At 41.4% G+C, this 26,083-nt stretch overlaps 1 protein-coding gene across 2 annotated transcripts in view; it reads right to left on the reverse strand.

Moving 5' to 3' along the window:
- Window positions 1-128: 128 nt before the first annotated feature.
- LOC137262258 (nuclear pore complex protein Nup160-like) overlaps window positions 129-26,083 on the reverse strand; it is a 36,788-nt gene continuing 10,833 nt past the window's right edge. Inside the window, exons 8-36 of one of the 2 annotated variants that reach the window (XM_067800065.1) lie at window positions 25,902-25,990; window positions 24,671-24,745; window positions 23,999-24,096; window positions 23,720-23,882; window positions 22,896-22,991; window positions 22,691-22,795; window positions 22,041-22,106; window positions 21,687-21,795; window positions 20,083-20,248; window positions 19,551-19,684; window positions 18,851-19,005; window positions 18,132-18,265; window positions 17,025-17,095; window positions 15,729-15,885; window positions 15,240-15,395; window positions 13,991-14,123; window positions 13,046-13,141; window positions 12,057-12,151; window positions 11,533-11,629; window positions 11,296-11,401; window positions 7,343-7,512; window positions 6,101-6,176; window positions 4,660-4,770; window positions 3,600-3,726; window positions 2,935-3,057; window positions 2,232-2,373; window positions 1,483-1,620; window positions 618-719; window positions 129-452 (exon numbers count right to left, since the gene is read on the reverse strand). In XM_067800065.1, the coding sequence (XP_067656166.1) occupies window positions 372-452; window positions 618-719; window positions 1,483-1,620; window positions 2,232-2,373; window positions 2,935-3,057; window positions 3,600-3,726; window positions 4,660-4,770; window positions 6,101-6,176; window positions 7,343-7,512; window positions 11,296-11,401; window positions 11,533-11,629; window positions 12,057-12,151; window positions 13,046-13,141; window positions 13,991-14,123; window positions 15,240-15,395; window positions 15,729-15,885; window positions 17,025-17,095; window positions 18,132-18,265; window positions 18,851-19,005; window positions 19,551-19,684; window positions 20,083-20,248; window positions 21,687-21,795; window positions 22,041-22,106; window positions 22,691-22,795; window positions 22,896-22,991; window positions 23,720-23,882; window positions 23,999-24,096; window positions 24,671-24,745; window positions 25,902-25,990 (3,371 nt within the window). In that variant the 3' untranslated portion in view covers window positions 129-371. Of the gene's footprint in view, window positions 453-617; window positions 720-1,482; window positions 1,621-2,231; window positions 2,374-2,934; window positions 3,058-3,599; window positions 3,727-4,659; window positions 4,771-6,100; window positions 6,177-7,342; window positions 7,513-11,295; window positions 11,402-11,532; window positions 11,630-12,056; window positions 12,152-13,045; window positions 13,142-13,990; window positions 14,124-15,239; window positions 15,396-15,728; window positions 15,886-17,024; window positions 17,096-18,131; window positions 18,266-18,850; window positions 19,012-19,550; window positions 19,685-20,082; window positions 20,249-21,686; window positions 21,796-22,040; window positions 22,107-22,690; window positions 22,796-22,895; window positions 22,992-23,719; window positions 23,883-23,998; window positions 24,097-24,670; window positions 24,746-25,901; window positions 25,991-26,083 lie in introns of both variants that reach the window. The other variant, XM_067800064.1, reaches the window with a different exon arrangement.

Raw genomic sequence — 26,083 nt, forward strand, 5'->3', positions numbered from 1 at the left:
GTCTGATCCAGACTACTAGTACTTACAGGACACCATTGTATAGCAGGAATGGTGTTGTGTAACAACAACAACAACAAAATACCTTGATCTATGCCAAACTGCTGACAACAAAAATCACATAACACAAATTTTGACAAATATGAATATTTATTTTACAGATGATAATTACATTGTAGTTTAATTAAATGATACTTTGATTCAGCCGGGATGTAAAAGATGTTGATGTCATGATTCTGATGATTCAGACTATGAGGTCTTGGCATTATCCTTCGTCACAGCTGTTCTCATATGCCTTTGATTGGATGATGACACAGGAATTCACTTTACACTCTGGTGCACAGACACAAATTACACAATGGAGGAAACCTTTATCACGTTCTGGAAAGATTCTGACTGTCTCTTTCAACACGATCTTGATATCTGGTAACAGTTTGCTTTAAATCCTCATAAATCTGGAAAAAATAGTAAATATTTACTTTCTTACTATTCATTACTCTATAAACCAATATTATTCTCATATGTCTCCAGGAGACCATGATAACACTGATTCTCTGTTTCAAGTACTTCAGTATTCCTGGTACATTGGGAAACAGATGCATATTTGCAGGTGTACTCACCTTCTTGTATGTTATTTGTTCCTGGTGATCGTGCAGTGCAGCAAGGAGCTGGTCGATGCAGACATAAGGCAACCACACACACTGAGCATTCAGTCGGCAACCCTGAATCACAAATTGATCAGCCTCATTAAAGAGACTGACAAATCATTTGAAAATCTGTATATCATTTACCACTATTAATGAACAGACCCTTGATTCCAGAAGTTTTCAGTTTCATGGTCTGTTGGGCACTAAATGTACTGGACCCGTGAAGGTCTGGGGTAGAATAGGCCTTCAGCAACCCATGCTTGCCATAAAAGGCGACTATGCTTGTTGTAAGAGGCGATAAACGGGATCGGGTGGTCAGGCTCGCTGAATTGGTTGACACGTCATCGGTTCCCAATTGCACAGATCGATGCTCATGTTGTCGATCACTGGATTGTCTGTTCCAGCCTGGATTATTTACAGACTGCCGCCATATATCTGGAATATTGCTGAGTGCGGCGTAAAACTAAACTCACTCACTAAATGTACTGTGAGATGCCATATCTAAGAACATATCCTGAGTAATGATAGCATGTAGTGAGCTTCCTCTTTTCAGACATGAGAATATTCTGTGGATCACAGATTTCTGATTTTGGTTTCATTTTGAATTTTTTTAGATTGATGTAAATCTGCAATAAAAGACCCTTAGATGTATTCTTTGTGTTTCTTTCTTGTGCTTTGTTCTCATGTCTGTCTTTTGCATCATCAAATTTTGATGGCAGAAGAAAACACCAAGTTCTACATGTCACCTACTTCGACCACTTCTGGGGAGATCATGACAATGATTTTCATAACACACACAAACACACACACAAAAGTTGATTAACACATCTGTCCCCACCTTGAGATCAAACATGATCCTATCTACTCCAGCTAGTGTGTCTGTCACTGCGTGGATGTACTCCGTGGCTAGTGCAGCAGCTTCTTCCAGGAGGTCATAGTCGATATACACTCGCAGCAGCTCTGCACAGTTCAGCTCCTACAGCAACAAATAACCATGATGTTAAAAACGTTTCACTGTTTTGTCAGTGACCCGAATCAACTTCAAACCAACTCTATCTTACACCATGTTTAAGGTGTCCTTCCTATATTAACATTCCAGATCAATGTTGACTTATGTACTTATCTTTTAGGCTTCCCTGAAAGAAATGTAATTCATAGATCATTATCAATGGAAGTGACTATGAGAAGTATACATGCAAAGTATGTAGTGACAAATGGCAGACTATAACAAATGGAGGAAATTGATAACAAATAGCAGATATTTGGATGAGGCCACGAAAGTAGGAACTACAAATGCCTCAAGTCAGGATGCCAGTATATAGAAAGGATTCAACTGTACAACAGTTGCTTGAATGCTACTTGATGGTGAGTTCATCCCTCGATAAACCCCTATTCATCATATCAGCATAGGCACCACAGTTCCTGGCTCCCCATCCCCTTGCAGTGTCCTGTATGCCAGGCAGCTATATTTGTTTTTGACATACAGAAATCCACATTCAACAGTGACAAAAATACTCAGAAATTGCCTCCTGCTGTGAGACATGGTGATTGCGGCATGACCTGTTACATGTGAGGCGTGTTTCCTACCTTGTATGTGTTGATGAACCAAGTGGGCAGGGCAAAGCCATGAGACAACAGCTTCTCAGATACACATCTGTGGTAGCGGGTGGTTTTGTCCTCGTAGCTGCTAAGGTAACTCTGGAGCAGGGTCCATGCCTGGTCAGCTGCACTGTAACACACGTTAGAGTAGCATACTTGGCCATAGATGGCTGGGGCAACAGAATGGGGTGTGCAAGTAGATCAAAAGGGCTTGCAGGCTCAGGTGAGGGAGGAGACCATGCAAGGCAACAGACTGGCAATGGAGTGCATCCAACGGTCAACAGACATCAGAAATAGGCGTCACACAATGTACCCACGTGGGGAATCAAACCCCCGCCTTCAACATGACAAGTGAACGCATTAACCACAAGGCTACCTCACCAAACCACCCCCAGATGTGAAGAGTGGGATATAGTGCTGGAATGAGTGAATGGGCAGAGCAGTACATGGTTTTATGCTGGGGCCCCAAGTGGAATAACTAATGCTGCATCAGACAAGCTCAGCAAGATGATAATATGGATACAACGTACCATACAATGGTAGTGAACAGGAAGGAGCTGTATTTCCAGCAGAAATCCAAATTCAAACCAGAAGATAGATGACTTTAATTTACATTGCAAACAAATTGGCTCGACTATAATAGCTGAGTGTAAAGCGACATAATGGCTGTGAACATGGCATTAGGTCCAACCTTTTGTCCCTCTGAACAGTCCCAGCATTGAAGTGGTTCTCCTGTAGCCAGTCCCACGCCTCTGATGTCTGGTCATTGTCTCCGATCATGAAGTAGTTGCTTCCCTTGGCCAGGTGCACACATCTTCCAGGACAACACAACACATTATTCAATCAAGCACACCACAAACTTTCTTCATTTATTTACTTTGGTATGAGATAACTCAATCAGTTGCAATTTTGATGATTGTGCTCTGTACTGTCATTTCAAATATGACAGACATCAATGCTATTCAGATCTACCCTAAAATCACAATTACATACAAACTACAGCTGTCCAGTAAAACAGGGATGCATTTTGTTGTCAGAACCTAAGGTGCATACACTGGACTGACTGAGTGTTAGCCACAGTTCTGCAATATGGGCTTCACACACCCAAGAGGGGAAATGAACCCAGGTTTCCAGTGTGACAAGTGGACACTTTAGCCATTAGGCTGCCCCACTGCCCTACAAGTGCAAGTGGCAATGATGAAAATGTTACAGATATAATCTGGAAGAAGGGGGATGAAATGACCCTTACCCCCTCTGGATGTACATGAAATGCAAATGACCATTCACTATTACACTTTTCAGCCTGTTTCTGTTACATCATATGATAGAGTTACAGAATTAGAAAAAAAGTCCTACCTGAGTGCCAGATTCTCGAAGACAGTGTTGAGTGTGAGGTTGAAGTACTTGGCCACAATAATTGCTCGGTCAAACAGGCCTGAGTTTACAAGGAGACCCACCATCTCATCTGGTCCTGGAGTTGGACCTGTGTTAGAGTGGAACTGGTTAGCTTATCCTCACCTCTTCATTGGTACAGCTGTGAGTGAGTTTAGTTTTATGCCACTTTTAGCAATATTCCTGCAATATCATGGCATGGACACCAGAAATGGACTTCACACATAGCTCTCATGTTGGGAATCAAACCTGTGTCAAGGTTACGTCACTGCCCTGGTACAGCAGTGAGTGAATGAGAGAGTGTTCATCTTAGCTATTTTTCAGCTCTATAGAATCTTACAAGCCTTTACTAGAATCAGTGAAAGAATCGGTGTTCACAATAACCACTGGCCATAAAATCCAGTCGGGCCATATTCAGTGGGCCAACTGGCTAATGAATTTTCATGGGGCATGTTGTAAATGTATCACTTTCACTGACTTGTTCATCATCACAATGTTCATCATATTTGTAGCCTTATGATGAAACCCGTGTCTTCATTCAGATTTTGGGGTAGTGAATTATTTTGTGGTCTAGCACATTTCGGGCATAATTTGGAAGCTATTTAACAGACTGGACAGAATCAGCTGATGTCCGACAAGGAACCAGTCCAGTTACTTAGCCTGACCACCCAATCATTTCTTGTAGATATTGGACACTGGGGACATTTTTCCAAATTTTTCCAAAATGATGGGTTTCTCAAATGACCTGGTCAGGGTAAGGTTAATTACTAAAACATCTTCATTAAATTCAGTGAATGTTGTCCCATAATATCAATCACTGATTATTTGGTCAAACCTGCTGTCAACAAACCATCACTGAATGGCTCAAATTAATTAGATAAGTCCTTCAGTTTCTGCTGAAAGCTGTGAGTTGATATCAACTTAGAACTGTCACTTCTTTCAATAAGGGTAAAAACAACTGTTGTGTGAAATAGGGCTTTGACTATTACTGACATGGAAATCAAACTGATCTGTTTGTACCAACCTGAAGCAAGAGAGGGGTCTGGGTTTCTGCGTATCAGGCGGAGGCGAGCGTCAACCAAGATGTATTCTTTCTCAATGTCCAGCAGCTCCAAAATCTCCATCTTTCGAGTCACTGTCACAACATACAACAAATACTGAGACTCAACCAAACACTCCCATCTTCCTTGTCACTGTCGCAACATGCAACAAATACTGAGACTCAACCAAACACTCCCATCTTCCTTGTCACTGGTGCAACATGCAACAAATACTGAGACTCAACCAAACACTCCATCTTCCTTGTCACTGGTGCAACATGCAACCAATAATGAGACACAACCAAACACTCCCATCTTCCTAGTCACTGTCACAACATGCAACAAATACTGAGACACAACCAAACACTCCCATCTTCCTTGTCACTGGTGCAACATGCAACCAATAATGAGACACAACCAAACACTCCCATCTTCCTAGTCACTGTCACAACATGCAACAAATACTGAGACTCAACCAAACACTCCCATCTTCCTTGTCACTGGTGCAACATGCAACCAATACTGAGACACAACCAAACACTCTCATCTTCCTAGTCACTGTCACAACATGCAACAAATACTGAGACTCAACCAAACACTCCCATCTTCCTTGTCACTGGTGCAACATGCAACAAATACTGAGACTCAACCAAACACTCCATCTTCCTTGTCACTGGTGCAACATGCAACCAATAATGAGACACAACCAAACACTCCCATCTTCCTAGTCACTGTCACAACATGCAACAAATACTGAGACACAACCAAACACTCCCATCTTCCTTGTCACTGGTGCAACATGCAACCAATAATGAGACACAACCAAACACTCCCATCTTCCTAGTCACTGTCACAACATGCAACAAATACTGAGACTCAACCAAACACTCCCATCTTCCTTGTCACTGGTGCAACATGCAACCAATACTGAGACACAACCAAACACTCTCATCTTTATTGTAATTCTTTATCATAATTACAGGAATGCTTTCAATGCAGGAAAAACATCTACTTTTAAAATCAAATGAGTGAATAAGTTTAGTTTTAGGCCATACACAGCAATACTCCAGCTATATGACGGTGGACTGAAAATAATTCCGGACCAGAAAACCCAGTCATCAAAAGCATGACCATCAGCCTACACAACTGGGATGTGAAGACAAGTCAACTCAGTCATCAAGTCTGACCACCCAGATCCCGTTCGGTGCCTCTTACAACAAGCATGCGTTACTGAAAATCGATTCAAAAACAAATCTTCATGGGTCAAAATCAAGTTGGAAACAGTACTAGTCAGTACTGAGTTCTGCTTCACTGAAAAAAAAAAGTTGTTTAAGAATGATACGTTTTGTTCTTGAATGACATAAAGCAGAACTGAAGACCAAGTGGCCATTTTGGAAGTGATCCTGGGATCTAGTAGGTACTTACGACCATGTGCCTCCTTCTCTGCTCCGTCCAGGCCATGTTTAGGAGAGATGCCTGGCTCCTCCTCGTCATCCGATACCTGCATACAGAAGATGGAGTTGTCTCAAACACTGACATCAAACACTCATACTGTGGAAATATGACGTTTGCTCAAGAAGACCAACCATGTCAACTGAGGAACAAAATATTAAGACTAAACACCAACTGTGCCAACCAATAATATCAGGATACTTTAATGGGCATGTTGAAAGTTCATTGCTAGTTATGTATTTGAACTGTTTGTGACAGATTCTCTATTCAGGATCCCTGAGTTGGGTTCAATCATCTTTGTTGAGTTGGGGTACGTTATTAACATCATTTATCATCATTTATCTTCAAAAGTGAAGATTAACAGTCAGAAGGACCTATAAGCCTGGTCATCATGCTGTGTCATCCTTTATATTGTAGGCTTACATCTTGAAAAGTGTCATGCCTGGATCTGCAAAGTGACTCTACCAATCAAATTGCCCAGCTTATCTGAGGGAGTGAGTTTGGTTTTGCACTCCTCTTATTCAATAATATTCCAGCAATATCACAATAAGGGTCACAAGAAATAGGCTTCCCACAGTGTACCGTTATGGAGAATTGAACCATGGTCTTCAGCATGACAAAAGAACACCTACTAGGCTGCCACACCGCTCCTCAGCTTAGCTAAAGCACTTAAGGGAGATAACTCTTAATCTGTTGCACTGATGTTTGATATACTGTAATTAGTTCCATGGTCAGATACAGCGCATTGAATGATTGATTCGAAATATTTACTTCTAAACTTCTAAATCTGAGTTCATTTGGCCTGACTGCTATTACAGCAAACATTTACATTAAGAATTGCTATTTCTTACTTAGTGTGTGATTTTGATCAATGCTTGTACAAAGCATCAATGAACTGCCCAACCACAAGCAGAGTTCTTGCATTTCTCAAATATATTATACAAGCAGAGTAGGAGTAGGCACTGATCAGAACCTTGAAAGTGAGTGAGTGAGTGAGCGAGGGAGTGAGTGAACGAGTGAGTGACAGAAAGTGTGAGAGAGAGTGTTTTAATGCCACTTTAAGCAATATCATGGCAGGGGACACCAGAAATGGGCTTCACAGATTGTATGCATGAGGGAAATCGAACCTGGATCTTTGGTATGAGCCAGTATTTTAACCACTAAGCTACCTCACCGCCTGTAAGTGTTCTGCTATCAATAAGGAGCACTTCTCACCTCAGAGTATTTGGACATGGACACAGGCTTGACAATCCAGGCGTACTCTGGTCGGACTAGACGGAGAGCGTTGAGCGAAGCAAGGTAGCACTGAGCCTGCCTCTGTAACCCCTTCACACCTGGCAGTTCTCGTCCCAGCCTCATCCCGTGTTCATACATTACGTGTCCAGCTGTAACAAGACTAGAAGGTTTACTGGCAGATGGGACTTGGTTATTTATTTCAATCACTATTCATGGTATCATGAGTTTTCAAGTGAACCCAATATTCAACTCCTAACAAACACTATCCATGCCTACTGAAGGTCTCATTTGTAACTTTCTCCTCACTAACACTATCCATGCCTTCTAGAGGTCTCTTCTTTTATCTTTAACTCTCTACACTATTTTTTCACATTGGTGAAAGGATGTTTTCTTGAGTACAAAATGTAATTTTCGGAATAAAATTGATATTTTATACGTAGCCGGACTCATGCTTATTATGCTTATCTCCTCCCTCGATGCGAAGATAGCGAATATTTGAAATCCCTTGAAGTTCCCTTCTAATTGAAGAGAATGTAAAATACCCCCAACCACAGGAAGCCTCAATTTCCCACCAATACGGTCACATGACCAGCAATGCTTCTGCACTCTCTCCGAAATCTCATAAGCCCAACACGAGAATTACTCTGAATTCAGCGTGCCTGAGAGGGACAGCTGGGAAGGCTTGACGCCATGAGTCAGGATAAGTATAAAATATCAATTTTACTCAGAAAATTACATATTTTTCCTTGTCCTGACTCATGCTTATTATACTTAAAGAATCTGATGGAAATGGTGGTGGGTCAGGCCACGCTAGATTTTTGACTGCCATATAAGTATATCCAGTACTTCCCCCCACTTTCCGGAACTATAATGGCAGTCCTTTGGTCCTGTTCTTCCAATTTTAATCTGTGAGATAGGGGGGAGGAATCACATCTAGTCGAAAATGTCTTCTCGTGAAACACACGTTGACTGGAACGTGATGATATATAGATCAGCCAGTGTCCTGCTAGTGTCCAATGCAACTGCAAGTCAAGATGTCTATCAAGACCAGTTGCAACCCTTCTTTATGTACAAGTATCTTCATTACGAGTACAGAGTCATAATCACTCATGCTAGCCTGTTCAAAACATGTGCATGAACTCCCAACCATTATATTCCACATAGCTTCTCGGTCTCTACTAGTCACATGATATGAAACTCAGCACCTTCGAGGAACTGTTAGTTGTTGTGCAACAACAAGTGGCCCAAACTGGTGAATGCCAGTGACATCCTCTGTGGCAATGTTCCATCTATAGTGACTGGCAAACACTGAATTTGATTTCCAAAAGCAGCCCTTCATTATAGTTGTTGGCGAGCAATTTCTATATAGAGCAAGAGTCAACACCATGGTTCCCATGTAGTGTGGATTGGAAGCTCGTGGAAGTTCAAGTCCTGCTGCTTTGTAGGCCCTCTGTATAACGGTTTTCATCCATACTGAGATAGTGTTGAAGAATATACTTCTGTAGGTGTTGCAGTAGATAATGGAATGAATAGGCACTTGAAATGTTGTCTCCATGTTTTAGTTCGTTAGAGATACACTTTCAATGCTAGTCTTGTTGATCCCTGGTGTACGCAAGAGTGCTGCTGCCTTGTAGCGGGGTCTCGTAGGAGGTTTATGATGTAAACATCGTTGAGAAGTCCCCCAATTCTTCCAGTAGCATTGTAGACATCCACCCACTTGTGAAGGTTGTATGGGAATAGCTGGTGGTGGAAGACCTGATCTTCACCGCTTTCTTCCTTTGCAGGATGTCCTGTTCCATGGGAGCACTTGCTTCCTCCAGATGAGCGATGAAAAGAATTCTTGCTGCCACAAGCATTGTATTCTTGAGGACAGTAGGTAAAGTGTCGTCCAGCTTTGTCATCATTACTTCCCTGGAGTCCTGGGTGACGGTCAGCACAATACAAGGTTTTATTAATTAATATGATGTCGCCCCAATATGACACTGATGCTAATCCTTGCCGGGGTAGCAGATTCAATCCTGCAGACGTAGAGGCTAGATGTACCGAAATAAATTGCTGGTCCTTCTTCTGAGTGGTGAGCTGGTGAGCGCAGTGAGGATCATCCTATCTTTTTCAGTTACAGAGTGGTTGAACTTGGAGATGAGAGCCTCGTTGATAGCCCTGGAACAGGCGAGTCTGAAGAAGGTATACCGAGTGGTTGTATCCAGTTGAACCTGTCACTGATCCTATACTTTGTAGGACCTGTTGCGCGTCTCATTGATATGCTTGTGGTCCTCATCTATGCAGGATGATTTCATGAAGTGTTCCCTGTGATGTAGTAGAATCGACAAGGGCTGAAGGCTGGAATGTGTTGTAGCTGGTACTTGGTTTCTGTCTGAAAGGCTGCTGACAAAGTTTTCGGGATCCTAGATATCAGCACAATTGGAGGAAACAACATCATGTTGATGTCCTCGTTAGTCATTTTAGAGATGAGAGCTCTGTTGCAGTCCTTTGACTGTCAGACGAGGTCCAATCCGCATCTGATGAAGAGTAAGAACTATGACCATGTCTCTGACAAAGGGATGCAGACTGTGAACACTTGCAGCTGTAGCAGGATCCATGAGTGCGAGCACTTTGCGAGTCGATGGAGGGAGCTTTTTCCACACTGCGACAAGATGATACAGCCGACGACAATGATTTCCGTGAATGGGAGTGTGCAAATGATGTTTCCTCTTCATCCGACAGACCTTGTGCAGCCGATGAACCGTCACGTAGGGCAACTGTAGTTGTAGCTGATGACTGAGGTTTCCATTCCTCTTCAAAATCAGATTCATAATGTGAGTGCTGAATGGTTGCAAGAAAAGGTCAGGGTCCAGTGACTGTGGTGCATGCAGTGGCGAAATGATTCTCAGAAGCATCTGACGTCTTGAGTGTAGAGGTTGTACATGTCTACACACAAAGTAGACTCTCTGAAGGTTGCAGCCTTGTTGTTGATGTAGTCTACCAGATGAAGAATGTTGACCAGGAGTGCTGATGATCTGTGCATCAGGAAACAATAGTGGAGGTTCGTCAGGAGGGATGGTCTCATCGCTAAAGGACTTCAAAGGAGATGTCGAGTGTAGTTTCAGCACTGGTCTAGTAGTTGAAGACTTAGTCTTAGACAATGACCACAACTTCTGAGATTATCCTGATTCTGATGACATCCTCTTCTGTAAGCTAGACGTAGTTTCACTGGCATCTCAACCATGCTCCCGGTTTAGGTCTGGCTGATCAATAAAATTATGAATGTCCGCTGTGTTCAACATATGGTTACTAGATGCAGAATCAACCGATGTATAAGACATAACTTGTGAGAGTCTATGTTGTTTGTCCTCAGCATGCCTTTAAACAGTATACCAATATTATGCAAATTCTGAATCAGATAAATTCTCATAAAGCTCACAGCGAGCAGTGGAAGAACAAATAGGTTTGAATGAAGGACACAATATATGCGGATCAGGTGCCGATAGCCATAACTTACATTGGGAGTATGATTTCACCAACTGAGACCAAGTCGAATATGACACAATTTCGTTTAAAGGTATGAAAAATAAGCAAAAACTTATCACTGTATTGGGCCCCAAAGTGCCTCCAACCGTCCTCGTCAAGTGATGAAGGAAAGAGTGACAAGCATGGCTCGGCATGTGACCGCATTGGAAGGAAAGAGTCTTCCACTGAGAGAGTGTACTGTACGTCTGCTTCAATTAGAAGGGAACTTCCACGGATTTCAAATGTTCCACTATCTTCGCATAGAGGGAGGAGATAAGCATAACAACATGAATCTGAATAAGGAAAAATTCATTCAATAACAAAATCACATAGCCACAGACACATACACAAATAGCAGGTTATCCACCAAGTCAAACCAGTTCTGACCAAAGGAGCATGTCAGAGCTTCTGCAATAGTGCAATACCTTTCCTGAAATTGTTCCTGTAGATGTGGAAAGAGTAGAGCAGGTTGTAGTAGTTGTGAGTGGCGAGGTCAACGGACCTAGCTCTGCTCTCAAGGATATTCACCACCTGTGAACACACATAAATCAGGAGATACATTCTCTGCATTTCTTGCACATGTTAGTGGATCTTATGATCCACTGAGCTGAATGAGCCTGAGCTTCGGAGCAATTAGCATCTTAGTACCCGCCCTGACCTACCTCATCCTGTAGGTCGATGTAGGGGAACTCAACGAGGGCCTGTAGATCCCCTCTCTCACACAGGACAACCAACAGCTGCCGCAAACAGTCCTTTCGTCTGTCAAATGTACCAAATATTGTTGACTGATGGCCTGAGATCATCATCATCATCATCATCATCATCATCATCACCACACCCACCACCACACCCACCACCACTGGACCCATGAAGATCTGAGTTAGAACTGACCTATAGTTTCAGATGTGAGTGAGTAGTTTAGTTTTACATGACTTGTAGCAATATTCCAGCAATATCACACAAAAGGGATTTGCACACTGTACCCATGTGGGGAATGGAACCCGGGTCTTCAGCATGACGAGCGAATGCTGTAACCACCAGACTATCCCACTGCCGCTTATGGTTACTGAAGCTACTGAATTTCAAGTACTTGTATCGTGGCAAGTGAACTGGTAGTTCACCACAATGGTTCCTGCATGTACTCGGCCTGTCATGACTGTCACCAAGCTAGCAGTCCATCTCTCACCTGGATGGTTCCGGGTTGGCTATCATGGCCTCATAGGCATCCTCGTTGTGACCTAGTTCCAGGTGATACTTGAACACTTTGGACCATAAAGTTGCCTGGAGATAAAATGTCCAGTTACAATGGTTACCTGAACTTAAACCTATAGTATACAAAGTCAATGCTTAACTTCACAATTAAGGAATTGTGCCACAACAAGGAACACCAGAAGTTGGCTTCAAACACTTAATCCATGTGGGCATGAGAAAACACTTTTACCACTAGGCTACTCCTAGAGCTGGGAAAGTTGATACTGAACCTTCTGTGGACAGCATGACACAATAACAAATGTATGTTCTACTCTTGCTTGTTATCAGCACAATGATCCAACAATAACAGTGCAGCTTTGGAATAAAATGTTAGAAGCTCTAATCAAGTACTGATGGTAGGAATATTGTAAGGGATGGGGTTACGGAGGGTGAGAAGATGGAAGCTGCCAGGTTGAAATGCTTCCTATTTACAACGGCAAGTTTAGAATCAACTTGTGTGTACAGCCCATAGTGCAGTAATGATGCTTCAACCTACTGATGGATTGCAAATGCTGAGTCTGAGGTAAAAAGCTATCGATCCATCAATAGTACGTGTTACTATTGATAGCTTAGTGACTGTCTTCCACTGATAAATGTGCAGCGTAAAATAAACGAAGAACCAGATTTGTTCACTTTTATTTACAGTTATCCACCCAGTATCTTAAACAAACTTGATCTATGTTTCAAGTGTCGTGTCAGTTATTGAAGGAGACTGAAACTACTTCAGCTTGTTTCTATTCCATATAAACAACACATCCATGTGTGAAATGACTTCAAACGCGACACTTCAAGGAGAAAAGAATTGCATAAGTTGGTCACAATAAAACATTGCTATTGAGATAGTATATAGCAACAGACTGTCATTATCTCATTAGTTGTTTCCCCCTCAACAGTCTCCCCTAGCAACCTGTGTTCATAACTTACCAGATTTTCATCATCCTCACTGGCTGCTCCGATCGCTGTCTTTGCAAGATGGATTACCATTTCGGGGAGGTTGAACTCCTCAAACTGACGGATCACCTGCACCCAACAAATAGCTGGTCTTGTAAATATACATCACATCAAACACATTTTCAAAACAATTTCATTTCAAGGCATTTACAATAACTTGGTGTGCCTAGTGACTGCCAGAGGGGTATGCTCCCTGGGAACTAAGGTTGTGCCATTGAGATTGATATATCCAGTGATCAGGGGAAAATATACCAGTGCCTTCAGAATGTACTGCCTGGATATGTGCACTAAATAATTATCACATATCGATAATGGTAGTAATACGCTAATAAGAAGGCATTAACTGAAACAGATGTATGCCTCTTTGAAAAAGTGGTTATACCACAGTCTTACTTCAAAGTGAAAGAAGAGCTGATTCGTGGACATTTGCAAAATTAACAAGCATGGATATGCTACTAAATTAAGATAATCAAGGACTCAAACCAAATAGCACAAGATCCTAGCATTTAGGAAAATGTAACTGTGATCATGTATTTATTCATAATATATTTCAGAATAACTTTCTATTTAATTTAGAATTGATGACATATACTCGTGGAAACAAACAAAGGAACATATGAAATTACACGTTTCTTTATTCATTCCTAGAATTTCCACCACCATGGAATACATACCTTGTGAAGAAACCTGGTACAGAATAAGGGAACACTTGCCTTTCCTGACTTCCCTTATTCATTTCAATGAGTATATTAGTGTTAAATCAGAATGAAGAAGGACGGTATATGCTTTCAAAAGATTTTTAGCATTTGATGATTTAGAGATCATTTCACTTCAACTTCAGCTGTTTCAAAGGTTTTGTAATGGTTCCAAGTTTAAAAGTTTCAGGAATAAGACCATTAGTGTCCATTCCTCACTGACCTTGAGATAGTATAGGACCTCCATCTTGTGAAATTCATCCTCGTCTGTCTGCAGTAGTTTCTGACTAAGGAACGTCTCATTACCCACCCCGCTGCCAGCCTGCGTGAAACACTGGGCTGCTTTCTGGGGCTCACTGGAAGGAGGAGTAAGCTCAGTGCATAAGATCACTGCCACAGTCTAATTTGTATATCATGTGACCAGACTGTTCTCTTGATTATAAACAAACATGCAAGTTCGTAATATAAGCAGAGACTGGCTTAATGCAAACTTTTTGGCGCTCTTCTTAATATTTTACATTGTAACATAAATATTTTTCTACAAATGCAATAGTAAGGTTTATGAAATACCTATTTAAGTACAAATGGGCTGCATCATTTGCCTTCCTTCAGCTTCGTTGACGGCACATGAAGCTGTACAAACCCATGTAAACAAAGGATTGCTATGCAGATCGAAATAGTGTTACATGTTTTATTGTTTTTTGCAGTGAAACTAAACAATTTTATCAATGATATTACATTAGATGACTACAATAAAAGAGTTAAAAAAAAATAAAAGTGTCAAAATGTATGTACATAATATTGAATGGACTGTGTAAGATCTGAGGATGTGGCAGAGGTACTTTGCTGGTTGCATGGAACTCTGGATAGGACAGTGCAATACAGCGGTATAAGATGGCAAGCAAGAAGTGGGGAGAGTGAGTGAGTAAGTAGGTGTGTGAGTAAAGGAGTGAGTGAGTGAGTCTTCTGCCCATTTTAAAAATATTCCAGCAATGTCACAGTATGATGCTCCAGAAATGGGTTTCACACATTGTGCCCATGTGGGGAATTGAACCCAGATCCTCAGCATGACAAGTGAACGCATTAACCACTAGGCTACCCCATCTTCCTGAGTGAGTGAGTGAGTGAGTGAGTGAGTGAGTGAGTGAGTGAGTGAGTGAGTGAGTGAGTAAAGAGTGAGTAGTTGTATGCCACCCTCAGTAACATTCGCGCTTTATGTGCCTGCTGTTTATAAAAAAATCAAGTCTGGACCAGACAATCCAGTGATCAACAGCACGAGCATCATAACCTAGACACGAACACATCATCAGAGGATTATGGCTTACGGGATGCAACTCAGAAAATGGCGGCACATGATTACAAGGCCAACCAGGACACGATCCTGATTCACTTTTCTGAAGCAGATAGATCTTGAATGAAATCCATCCTTTCCGATCCAGCACAAGATAGCTCATGAAGTTGAGTAAACTTACTCAAAATGCAGGTAACAGAGACCAAGCAGGAAGCGTCTGGATGCCACATTCCACTCACACCAGCTGCTCAGCAGACGGACATATTCCTGTAGGTGAAGATACTGACATGATCCTACAAGGAATTCTGGGAACAGGAAGTTGTCACACATAGGCCATCTTGTATTCAGCTAAGGAAATGTATCAGTAAATTGTGACTAGTTGTACTTTTAGATATTTTTTTGTTTTAAGGAGCTTGCACAATAGGGATTTGAAGCACTTTGCAAGTTAAGCCTTGTTTCATTACTATACAAATCTTGATTTAATGAGAGTTATTCAAGGGCTACATTACAGATCTTGATTATCGATCAGAATATCTTGACAGGGTGCCCCCCACTTCCTTGGCCCTGGTAAATGTCTTCCCACTGGCAAACTGAACAAACTAGAAAGAAATTTAATCAATTTTGCCAGAAAAGAATCAAAGTTTATAAGAAATGGTTAAGTAAAGGATACATGATCTTTGCAAGTGTTCTGACAAGAGGGACAAGGTGCTGAGCCCAGACAGCTTTGCTCCGATAGTCGATACTGGGAATTTGAGCCAGCATGGAGCGTCCCTGGGCCCCGCCCATGCCTTGGATGAACAGCTCAGCAAGGGTGACACTCGGCAAGTCTGAAACACGGTAACATACTTTGCAAACTGTGGAAAACAAATTTACAGAATACGTTCCATGTTTGGCTTCTGACTTTATTGTTCCAGTGCAACACTGAGATTGTAGTGTAATTTTTTTTAGAGGAAAGTGAAAGCTGATCTTTTTGGTTTTTTTATACCACTGAAATGTTTGTTCCCAGAAAACTCCAATATGTGTTGGGGCTGAAAAGGAGACTTCATTGTATGATAAACCTACAACGTACATCAGGTGTATTCAATATTTAAAGAACAGTAATTTACAAAAAATGTACAACTAAACATTTCTGTGCCTCTATTGTCAACAACTTGTGGTAATTCGATTGGATGAATGAGATTGTGTACAGGCACTTTCGTTTGAGTCCCAATTCACAGATTTCTTCTCAGAACTTTAACTGAACCAACAGTGCATTTCCATAATAACACTTATCCCAACAAATAATAATGTTAATGATCTAAACTAAATCGTAACAACTGAGAACTGTATACCACGATACGTACTGAACTGTAGCATGGCATGCTGTTGCTTCATTAATCCCCATGTACCTTGCTAACAGAGGAGGCTAACAAAATGCCTGGCAATCCTGCCGAATGTTCTTTGAGACAGTATCCTTCAGTACTGTCACAACAGGAACATCACAAGAGAAAGGCGTACTGAACAAGAGTCAGAGTGTCGGTTTTAATTATCCTGCTGACTTCCCAATATTTGCAGTGTTAGTTCGTTGTAGCAGCATATCATGTATTGGCCAACAAATTATATCTCAAATTATACAGCTTTTGGATAAACTAGTACCTATCTCAGCTTCTAGCAGTTAACTGCTTCTGATACTTGGTTTTCATAATAGTGTGTTGCCAACATTTATTTGAATTTGATAATGTTATGTTTCCGTCACTTACTTGACACTGACAGTGTTGTGTTTTTGACACTTACTAGAACCTGATGATATTACGTTTCCCTCACTTACTTGACTATGGCGATGTTATGTTTCCACCACTTACTTGATGTTATGTTTTGACATCTACTTGACTTTGACAGAGTTACATTTCCATCACTTACTTGACTTTGACGATGTTATGTTTCGACACTAAATTGACTTTGATGATGCTACTTTTCTGACTCTTACTTGATTTTGACGATGTTACATTTGTTGTATCAGAGATTTCCAGTGCTGCTAACTGTCTGACATTGAACTCCCTGGAACAAACAAGATGGTCAGTCACTGAGATGTCATTTCAATGAAGAAGTCAAATCAGCATGTAAAACCAAACTGGTACGTAAAACCTTATTGGCATGTGAAACTTTACTGGCATGTAAGACCTTACTAACATGTAAAACTGTATCGGTACATATAACCATACTGGTAGGTTAAACCTCACTGGCACGTAAAACCCAACTGGCAGGTGAAATGTTACTGCATGTAAAACCTAACTGGCATGTGAAACCCAATCTACGTGTGAAACCTTGCTGGCATGTAAAACCTTACTGGCATGTGTAAAGTTATGTGTGTGAGTATAGTTTCAGGCCACACTCAGAAATATTCCAGCTATATGGTGGCAGTCTGTAACTAATCAAGTCTGGACCAGACAATCCAGTGGTCAACAGCATGAGCATCGATCTGTGCAATTGGGAACCGATGAAATGACCCAACCAAGCCAGCGAGTTCCGATCCCATAAGTTGCCTCGTGAGACACCTTTATTTTGGTCACCTTTTATGGCAAGCATGGGCCTATTCTACCCGAAACCTTCATGGGTCTACTGGCATGTGAAACCTTAATGTTACTGGTTTGTAAAACTTTTTTTTTCCCACTTCATTTTTGCATTGGTACAGTCATATCATTCATATAGGACATCATATCATTCAGAAGCACAGTGAGAACAAAACATGATAATTGACATCAGATAGGTTATGTAAATTTTAAACTTTACTGGCATGTCTAACTTTACTGGAATGTGAAACTTTACTGGCATGAAAACATTTGACTTTACTCTGCTCTGTGAGAGTGTGAGTGTTTTACATAAAGGCCTTGTATAAATAATCAAGAGGACATATAATCATGTGATTGATATTATGAGCAATGCCCCTTGATGTCTGACGAAAGTAACAAGCAATATACCAAGTTCCAAAGTATGGGCACCAGAACCAAAATATATCACGAAATAGCAAACTGGGACCCTGTTTCACATTCAGGGGTGTGAATCAACAAATGATACCAAAAAATCAAACACTCACAGGGCAGTATTTTGGTTGCCAATGACAACTGACTGTGAAGCCCATACAAGGAGGAGATAACTCTGTATGAGTGATGCTGTGAGTGGGATGAGGTCTTCACGTACGACAGAGGCCACCTCTGGTCGCAGTCCGTGCTGAAGAAACGATATCCAAAACTTTGAGTGTTTTAAATAGGGCTCACATCAAAACTATTATCAAAGCAACTGATAATGAGACAAAGTAAATTCTGATGAAAAAAAAATCATCTCAGTACAGGCTAGCAAACTCAACAGGCCAACTTCTAAACACTTATGAAAGACTGCGGTAACCAAAATGTTTGGCGAACAAACAAACAGACAAACAAGCAGTGACATGTTCTGTGAGAATAGAACTTGGTCACCGATATCCTGATGAAGTATCTGGGTGACGCCTCCCCCGGGTCAGTGAGCGAGTGTGTGGGTTCACTTTTACGCTGCACCCAGCAACATTCCAGCTGTGGGGTAGCAGTCACTAAATAATCAAGTCTAATAATCAGACAATCCTGTGATCAACAGCATGAGCATTATTCTGTGCAACCGGAAACTGATGACATGTGCCAACCAAGTCAGTGAGCCTGACAATACAATCCTGTTAGTGGCCTCTTGCAACAATCATGGGTTAATGAAGAGCAATTTTAACCCAGATCTTCACGGGTACCACAGGTCACTGACCAGGACATGAGCAACATTGGTGTGTTTTACCTGGTCTCCAAGTTTGATGGCGGCCACCTGCAGCACCAGGAGGTCTCGGCAGAATGACAGCCGGGTTGTACACATTTGCTCCAGGCACACAGCAAGGATAGTGGAGGATGAGGAGCTAGTGAACAGCTGGCTGCAGCTCAGCTGGCGGGATGCATCTACAGGTGCAAGAGAAAGACGGATTCACATGTGATCTATATTGCAGTGCTCTGTGACAGTTTGGCACTATAATCATAATTATCCATCTGGAAAACTACAGATTGAGAGACTAGTTGTGCCTTACCATCAGAAACTGCAAATATACGTAAGACTGCCACCTTCCATGAGACATGACAATCATCCAAACAACACTCCGGTCATCAATCAGACACTACAACCTCCGATCAGACACTCCAGTCATCAATCAGACACTGCAACCTCCCATCAGACACTCCAGTCATCAATCAGACACTACAACCTCCCATCAGACTCTCTTGTCATCAATCAGACACTACAACCTCCCATCAGACTCTCTTGTCATCAATCAGACACTACAACCTCCCATCAGACACTCCAGTCATCAATCAGACACTGCAATCTTTCATCAGACATCACAACCATCATAGTCATCCATCTGACATCACAACCATCCATCAGACACTGTTACCATCAATCAGACACTGCTACCATCCATCAGACACTGCAGCATCCATCAGACACCCACCAGAGTCATCCAACATGAAGTCCTCCTCTTGGTTGCTGAGGTCAAGGATTTTGAGCAGGACACGCAGGGCCGAGACCAGGTTGTGGATCTCCTCCAAACGGTCACCCACATCCGTGGCCAGCAAGGAGTCACCTCTAGACAGAGTGAAGTCAGTGAGGACATGTACAACTGAATATGGTTGTGAAAGATGGACGCAAACCTGGTCAATGAAGTCAAATTATTTGGGCAACAGTATTTCCAAGATTTCATTCTTTATTCTGGAAGTTCCCTACAAGACACATGCCCCAAATAAAACCTTCACTATCCAGATTTATTGTTCTGTGTGACATATATATTAAGCAATGGAGCAGTCAGCTAACTAACTTTCAGCATCTAAGAAGAAAGGATACTTTTTCAACAAACTAAGGAAGCTAATAATGTGCTCTGTATCTTACATACACATATTTTCATCATGTTATCAGTATTATGCTATTTCTCTAAGCAGCATCAATGATTCAGAAGAAATGCTGAACTAAACACATGAGGTACTGACCCTGGAGGGAAGAAGAGAGCATCAACCATGGGTGACACCACATCTTCTGGTGATTCAAACATGCCGGCCTCAGTGTGGAACTGTGTAGATAGCTCTTCTGTCATCTCACTGCTGATGTCCCGCACACACTCACACAGCTTCATCACATCCTGCCCCAGACTCCAGTCTGCACACACATTTACTCTAAGGTTGTTTTCTCTAACACATGTACCGTCAATGATGGGTAATTACAATGTAGATCATCATTTAATGAAGCTATATGACAATAACAGAAGTGCACGTAAAATCAATTTAATGACAGTAACTATCGTCTGCCTTGCGACCGTGCGGTAGAGCATCTACCAACAGATGTGAGAATCGTGGTTCCAATCCTGCTTTAGAAAGCATTTCTATTGTGAGTTTAATTGTGAACAATATTTTTCAACTGATTTCAAACACTCATGTATCAATTGAATGCTGACGTTCATATAAATTTTGGAAAGGTTAAACCTGGGAAGCGGTCTTACTAACCAAAAGTTAAACCTGGGAAGAGGTCTTTCTAGCAAAAAGTAAAACCTGTCCCTCCGAAACAAAAAACTCAAATGCGGTTATTCTGGGAAAACAAGAGATGACCTAATATATAGTGAGAAACTTCAGGTTTATATATCATGTTACATCGTGTTTGGAAATAGTGTTTTTAAGATTTTTTAGGCTCTCAACACAGTAATTGTAGGTCACGAGCTTCAAAATCTTCTGCTTAAAGACTACATTTAAACTTGACAATGTTTCAACCTGAACACCCAAGAACATTGAAAGAAATTGATAATATTTCGTTCATTTATCAAACACACTAGTCCTCCGAAGAAACTTTGATCACCTTAATCCTTATGAAGAGTGAGCGAGTGTTTAGTTTTGCACTGCTTTTAGCAATATTCCTGCAATATCACAATAGGGGACACCAGAAATGGGCTTCACACATTGTGCCCACGTGGGGAATTGACCCCAGGACTTTGACATAAGAAGCAAACGCTTTAACAGCTACCCTACTCTTCCCATCCTTATGAAGAAACTGCTAGAAATGTGAATAAGAAACTGAAATGACTAGGTATGAACTGACAAGACTCCCACTTAACTACACACAGAGATGCCAACCCCAAAGTGTTGCAAATGGTAGTTTCAATGTTCAACATTAGTAGTTTGACCATAAAATTCGTAGTCAACTAAATAAACAAAATCATGATGGATTCTGAGAAAAAAATGAATGATTTTACAGTCACGTGGTTAAATTATTTCTGCAGGAACTAAATGTGTCAAATCTCAAAGGTATTGAAATCAGCTTTGCTAAAATTACGTTTGTTACTTGCAATCATTCCAGTTCAAATATGTCATTAAATATGAAAAATGGAAGGCACATGACGTCCGAAAATATATTTCATCGTTGAAAATATATGTTTTTGTCTATATATCTGAATTTTAATGCATTTTATTCAAATTTCGTAGGATTTCTAGTGGAATCGTATTAGCGTAGTTTGACGTTAAAATTCATAGTGACAACGATAAAATCGTAGAGGTTGGCATCTCTGTACACCATAGGGACATTATGAGGGAATTGGTATGAGACTTACCATCTGTGGGCAGCTGAAGCTCCTCCAGGTCAGCATTCGACAACTGGGACTGTGGCAGGTAGTAGAGTTCCTCTAGTTTATCACATGGCCGGACGTAACTGACTGACCCCTGAAATATAACATGGGGAGGAGTACAATGCAGACATATAAGCATGCATGTTGTTTACTGCCGCATCAGTCATTTGGATGAAAGCCTGTAAACAAGCTTTTCTGGACAAAATAACCCAAGGACTCTTGGTATATTGATGCTACGCCATCAACAAATTCATTAAGTCTGACCATTCAGTAAGTTCCCTCTTGCAAAGACTACGGGTGACAAGAGAACAAGTCTGGAGAAAACATTGCATTGCTTACCTTCCTGATGAGGCAAACAAGCCCGGTGACACTGTCCGAGAACAAGCCCTTCACTTTGGCACCAACCTGGAAAAACATGGCCATACATCACTGATATCACCATTATCATATGGAACACCAAAATACAAAACCTTTTCCAGGCTTTTCAACTGTCCCTTCCAAGGCCTTTACAGTTGTGTCAGTATCTTTGGAAATCCACCATAGTATATATAATTCTCCTGTGACAATAAAAAAAGAACATTACATATACACGTTGGAATGTTATCTGTTATACTGCTCACCATCAGGCATGTTATCTGTCACAACACCCACCTCCTGGTATACCATCTGTTATATTGCTCACCATAAGGCATGTTATCTGTCACACCACCCACCTCCTGATATGTTATTTGTTGTACTAATCACCATCAGGCATGTTATGTTATACCACCAACCACCAGGCATGTTATCTGTCGTAATACCTATCTCCAGTTGTGTTATCTGTTACACCAACCACCACAAGCTATGTTATCTGTTATACACCTACCATCAGGCATGTTACCTGTGGTACCACCCACCACCTGGCATGTTATCTGCTGTACCACCCATCACCAGGCATGTTATCTGTTATACCGCCCACTAACAAGCATGCTATCTGTCACATCACCCACCTCCTGGTACTGTATACAGCAGGAGTAGAACTTGCTCCACTGTTCCAGCTGCAGCTGGTAGTAATCCTCCTCTTGCATCTCCACATCCAGGGCACAGTTCCGGATCTGGGAAAAGAAAACACAACCATCATACATTGTTCCATTAATCTCCAACATTCTTAATGCAGACAAATTGCTTTCTTGGATTCATAATATCAACACCTACCTCCGACTCCACAGCACTTACAACCTCCTCCCGCAGGTTAGACATGCTGACAATACTCTCAGCCTGCAATCCTGTGTCCAAGGAACGTCTGTATACCTGTAATGTCCAGTGTTTGTTGTAGGAGTAGTTGTAGCAGGTACAGCAATGTATTTCCACATGCCACAGATCAATCACAAACATGTTATGGTATGCCCCTTTGAAATTAAGAGTACCAACAAGAACATTTTATGATAACCAGTGTTCACACACACACACACACACACACACACACACACACACACACACACACACACACACACACACACACACACACACACACACACACACACACACACACACACACACACACACACACACACACACACACACACACACACACACACACACACACACACACACACACACACACACCTGCCCCTGAAACCGTGCTGACTCAGATTTTCTCAGGAAGGGTGGATTTTTACGTTTAAACATGGTTCCAAAACTACTTTGATTGTCTATTTGACAATGCAAAGGGAGAACTCTTGCATTTTTCTATTGCTTGCATGAAACATTCTCAATCTTAGCTAGAATCAGATCGTCAGATCAGGACTGGCTACAATCAGCCTAAGATTGGTTAGATAAGATGTTAGGTAAGATTGGTTAGTGGAATGGCACCCTGGAACTGACTTGCATGACTCAATGTTTTCAAGTTCTTTGCTAACAAAATGTACAGTGAACTAAGTATTGAACAAAACAAAAAGTAAACATGGAAATTTGAACAGCTCAGACCAATATCTTTTAGCAGAACCCTTAATATTACATTGCTGCCCATCCACACTCACATTGAGAGCCTTAAGCAGGTCTTGACTGGAGAACCTGCCTGGGTGGAAGATCCTCTCCAGGTAAACATCACGGGGATCTCGGAAGGAAGGGATGAGGATATCGGCCACCTCCTGGGGCTGCAGCAACACCTCCACCCACGACTCTGTGTCGTCACTGTCGGCCCTGAACAATTTATATCATTAGTTTCAACAACCACCAAAGTCTGAGGTTCCAGTGAAATGCTTTCACCATAATAGCAGTTTAGCGGAGTTATAAAAATCTTAAAACATAACACCTACCCTGCAATGATTGCTACCCGAGAAATTGTCTCCCCTGATTGGCTGGTCCACAGAGTGTAGAGTTTGTCAGACGTCACGCAATAGTCTACAAGATCTTCCTGCAGCAAACATTCATATTATTTTAGAGGATTAAAAAAATCATTTCCAGTAGCTGTAAATGTTTTTATTTTTCCATTCAAAAATGAGAAGAAGAATATGTTACCTAACTTCATATACACAGGGTATATGATTGATACTGGATTCTGAAGGGGTGTAGAGGTGGAGTTGCATTATACACAGGTATATACGGTAACTTCATAATACAGAACAAAACATTCTCACAATGTGCGCCATGGGAAAATGGTCAATTTTGTCTCACTACAAAGACACCCCTGGCAGAAATCAATATCAACAATATTGACTGCAACTACAAAAAAATGTACCCTGGGCAAAAAGGAGACCCCGGGTAGAAATCAGTTTCAACAATGTTGACTGCAATTACATAAAATGACCATGACGACTAATGAATTGTTTTATAGTCATTTGAATTAAGAGCTCTCTCTGAATTTACTGTTTTCCAAATTTATGTAAAAATGATAATAACAATATCAAAAATGACAAGACTTCTCCAGAATTGTCAAGGTGGCATGCCATCTAGAGTTGGACACTATCTTCACGACACTACAGACTTACCAAGGGTCCAAACACTGTGGCCTGGTGCTGGATGTTAAACCTGCTGTCATTGTACACTGGCTTCACAAGGCAGAACTGTAACAGACAGCAGGTGAGCTAAGGTGAAATGGGGTTTAACACTGCACTGAAGATTATTTCGCCCTTATGACGCAGTGTTCGCGTCAGGTTTTGCACGAATGTGTGTAGAAATAAAATTATGAATATGCAGTCTAAATCTTATGCACGTGAAATTTTCAATAAAATCCTGAATCATGCTAAAGTGTATTGCTTGTCTGTATGTTGCAGTTTTAAGGTACTTTGTAAAATTACGTAGATCAGAATCTATGCATGCAAAACATGCATACAAAATATTTTTTGCATAGTTCTATTACTTTCTTTGTGTAAAAAATGCAGGTTTCTGCGTTAACAAGGACACTGATGATGGCATGTATACGTATGTGTTGCTGCATGCAGTAGCTACAGGTTGATTTATAGTGCTAGCTCAGATACGCATGAGTGAGTGACAGTGAGATTAGTTTTACGCACATGGCAATATTCCAGCCACATTATAGGAACTGGAAACCAATGACATCTGTAAACCAAGTCAGCTAGCCTGGCCACCCAATTGTGTTAGTTGCCTCTTATCACAAGCATAGTTGCCTTATATAACAAGCACAGTTGCCTTATATAACAAGCATGGGTTGCTGAAGGCCTGTTCTACCCCAGACCTTCATGGGTACAGTTAAACATGAAACCCAATAAGATACATTATACTGACTACAAGCCAACCAGTATTGTTGAACGCATTATTGCTGAGTGCAGGCAGGTTCTAACAAAGTCCATATTTTCACGTCTTTCTATATGATACATACGGGGATCAAACCCATGATCTTCAATTCTCTGATGGACACTCTAACCACTACACCACGGAGGTGGTAACATGTAGAAGGAATGGGAAAGATGGAATGAGGTTAAACATCATGTCGAAGATTACGCCAATTCCTTAGTGGCATGTTTTACACTGCATTCAGCAATATTGCAATATGGCAGTGATCTGTAAATAATCAACTTTGCATCAGACAATCCAGTGATCAACAGCGAGAGTATCGATCTACGCAACTGGGATACAATGACAAGCATCAACCAAATCAGCAAGCCAGACCACCTGACCCTGTTAGTCTCCCCCATCGACAAGCATGGTTGCTGAAAACCATTTCTAACCTGATCGTCCGATCCACATAAACATACACACCTGATTCTGGTCAGGGAAAGTAAGATGGACACACAGCTGGAAGGAGTTGTTTTGGGGGTTGATCACCTTCTTTATCACATGACCGGAGGCTGCAATGGCAAGTAAGTTGAAATTGTTCATGCCTAATCCTCGATATCCCCAGGGTACACTTTCCGATAAATCTCAACTATACCCTTGATGCA

Source organism: Haliotis asinina, chromosome 14 (genome assembly GCF_037392515.1).
Source record: "Haliotis asinina isolate JCU_RB_2024 chromosome 14, JCU_Hal_asi_v2, whole genome shotgun sequence".
Classification (NCBI taxonomy): domain Eukaryota; kingdom Metazoa; phylum Mollusca; class Gastropoda; order Lepetellida; family Haliotidae; genus Haliotis; species Haliotis asinina.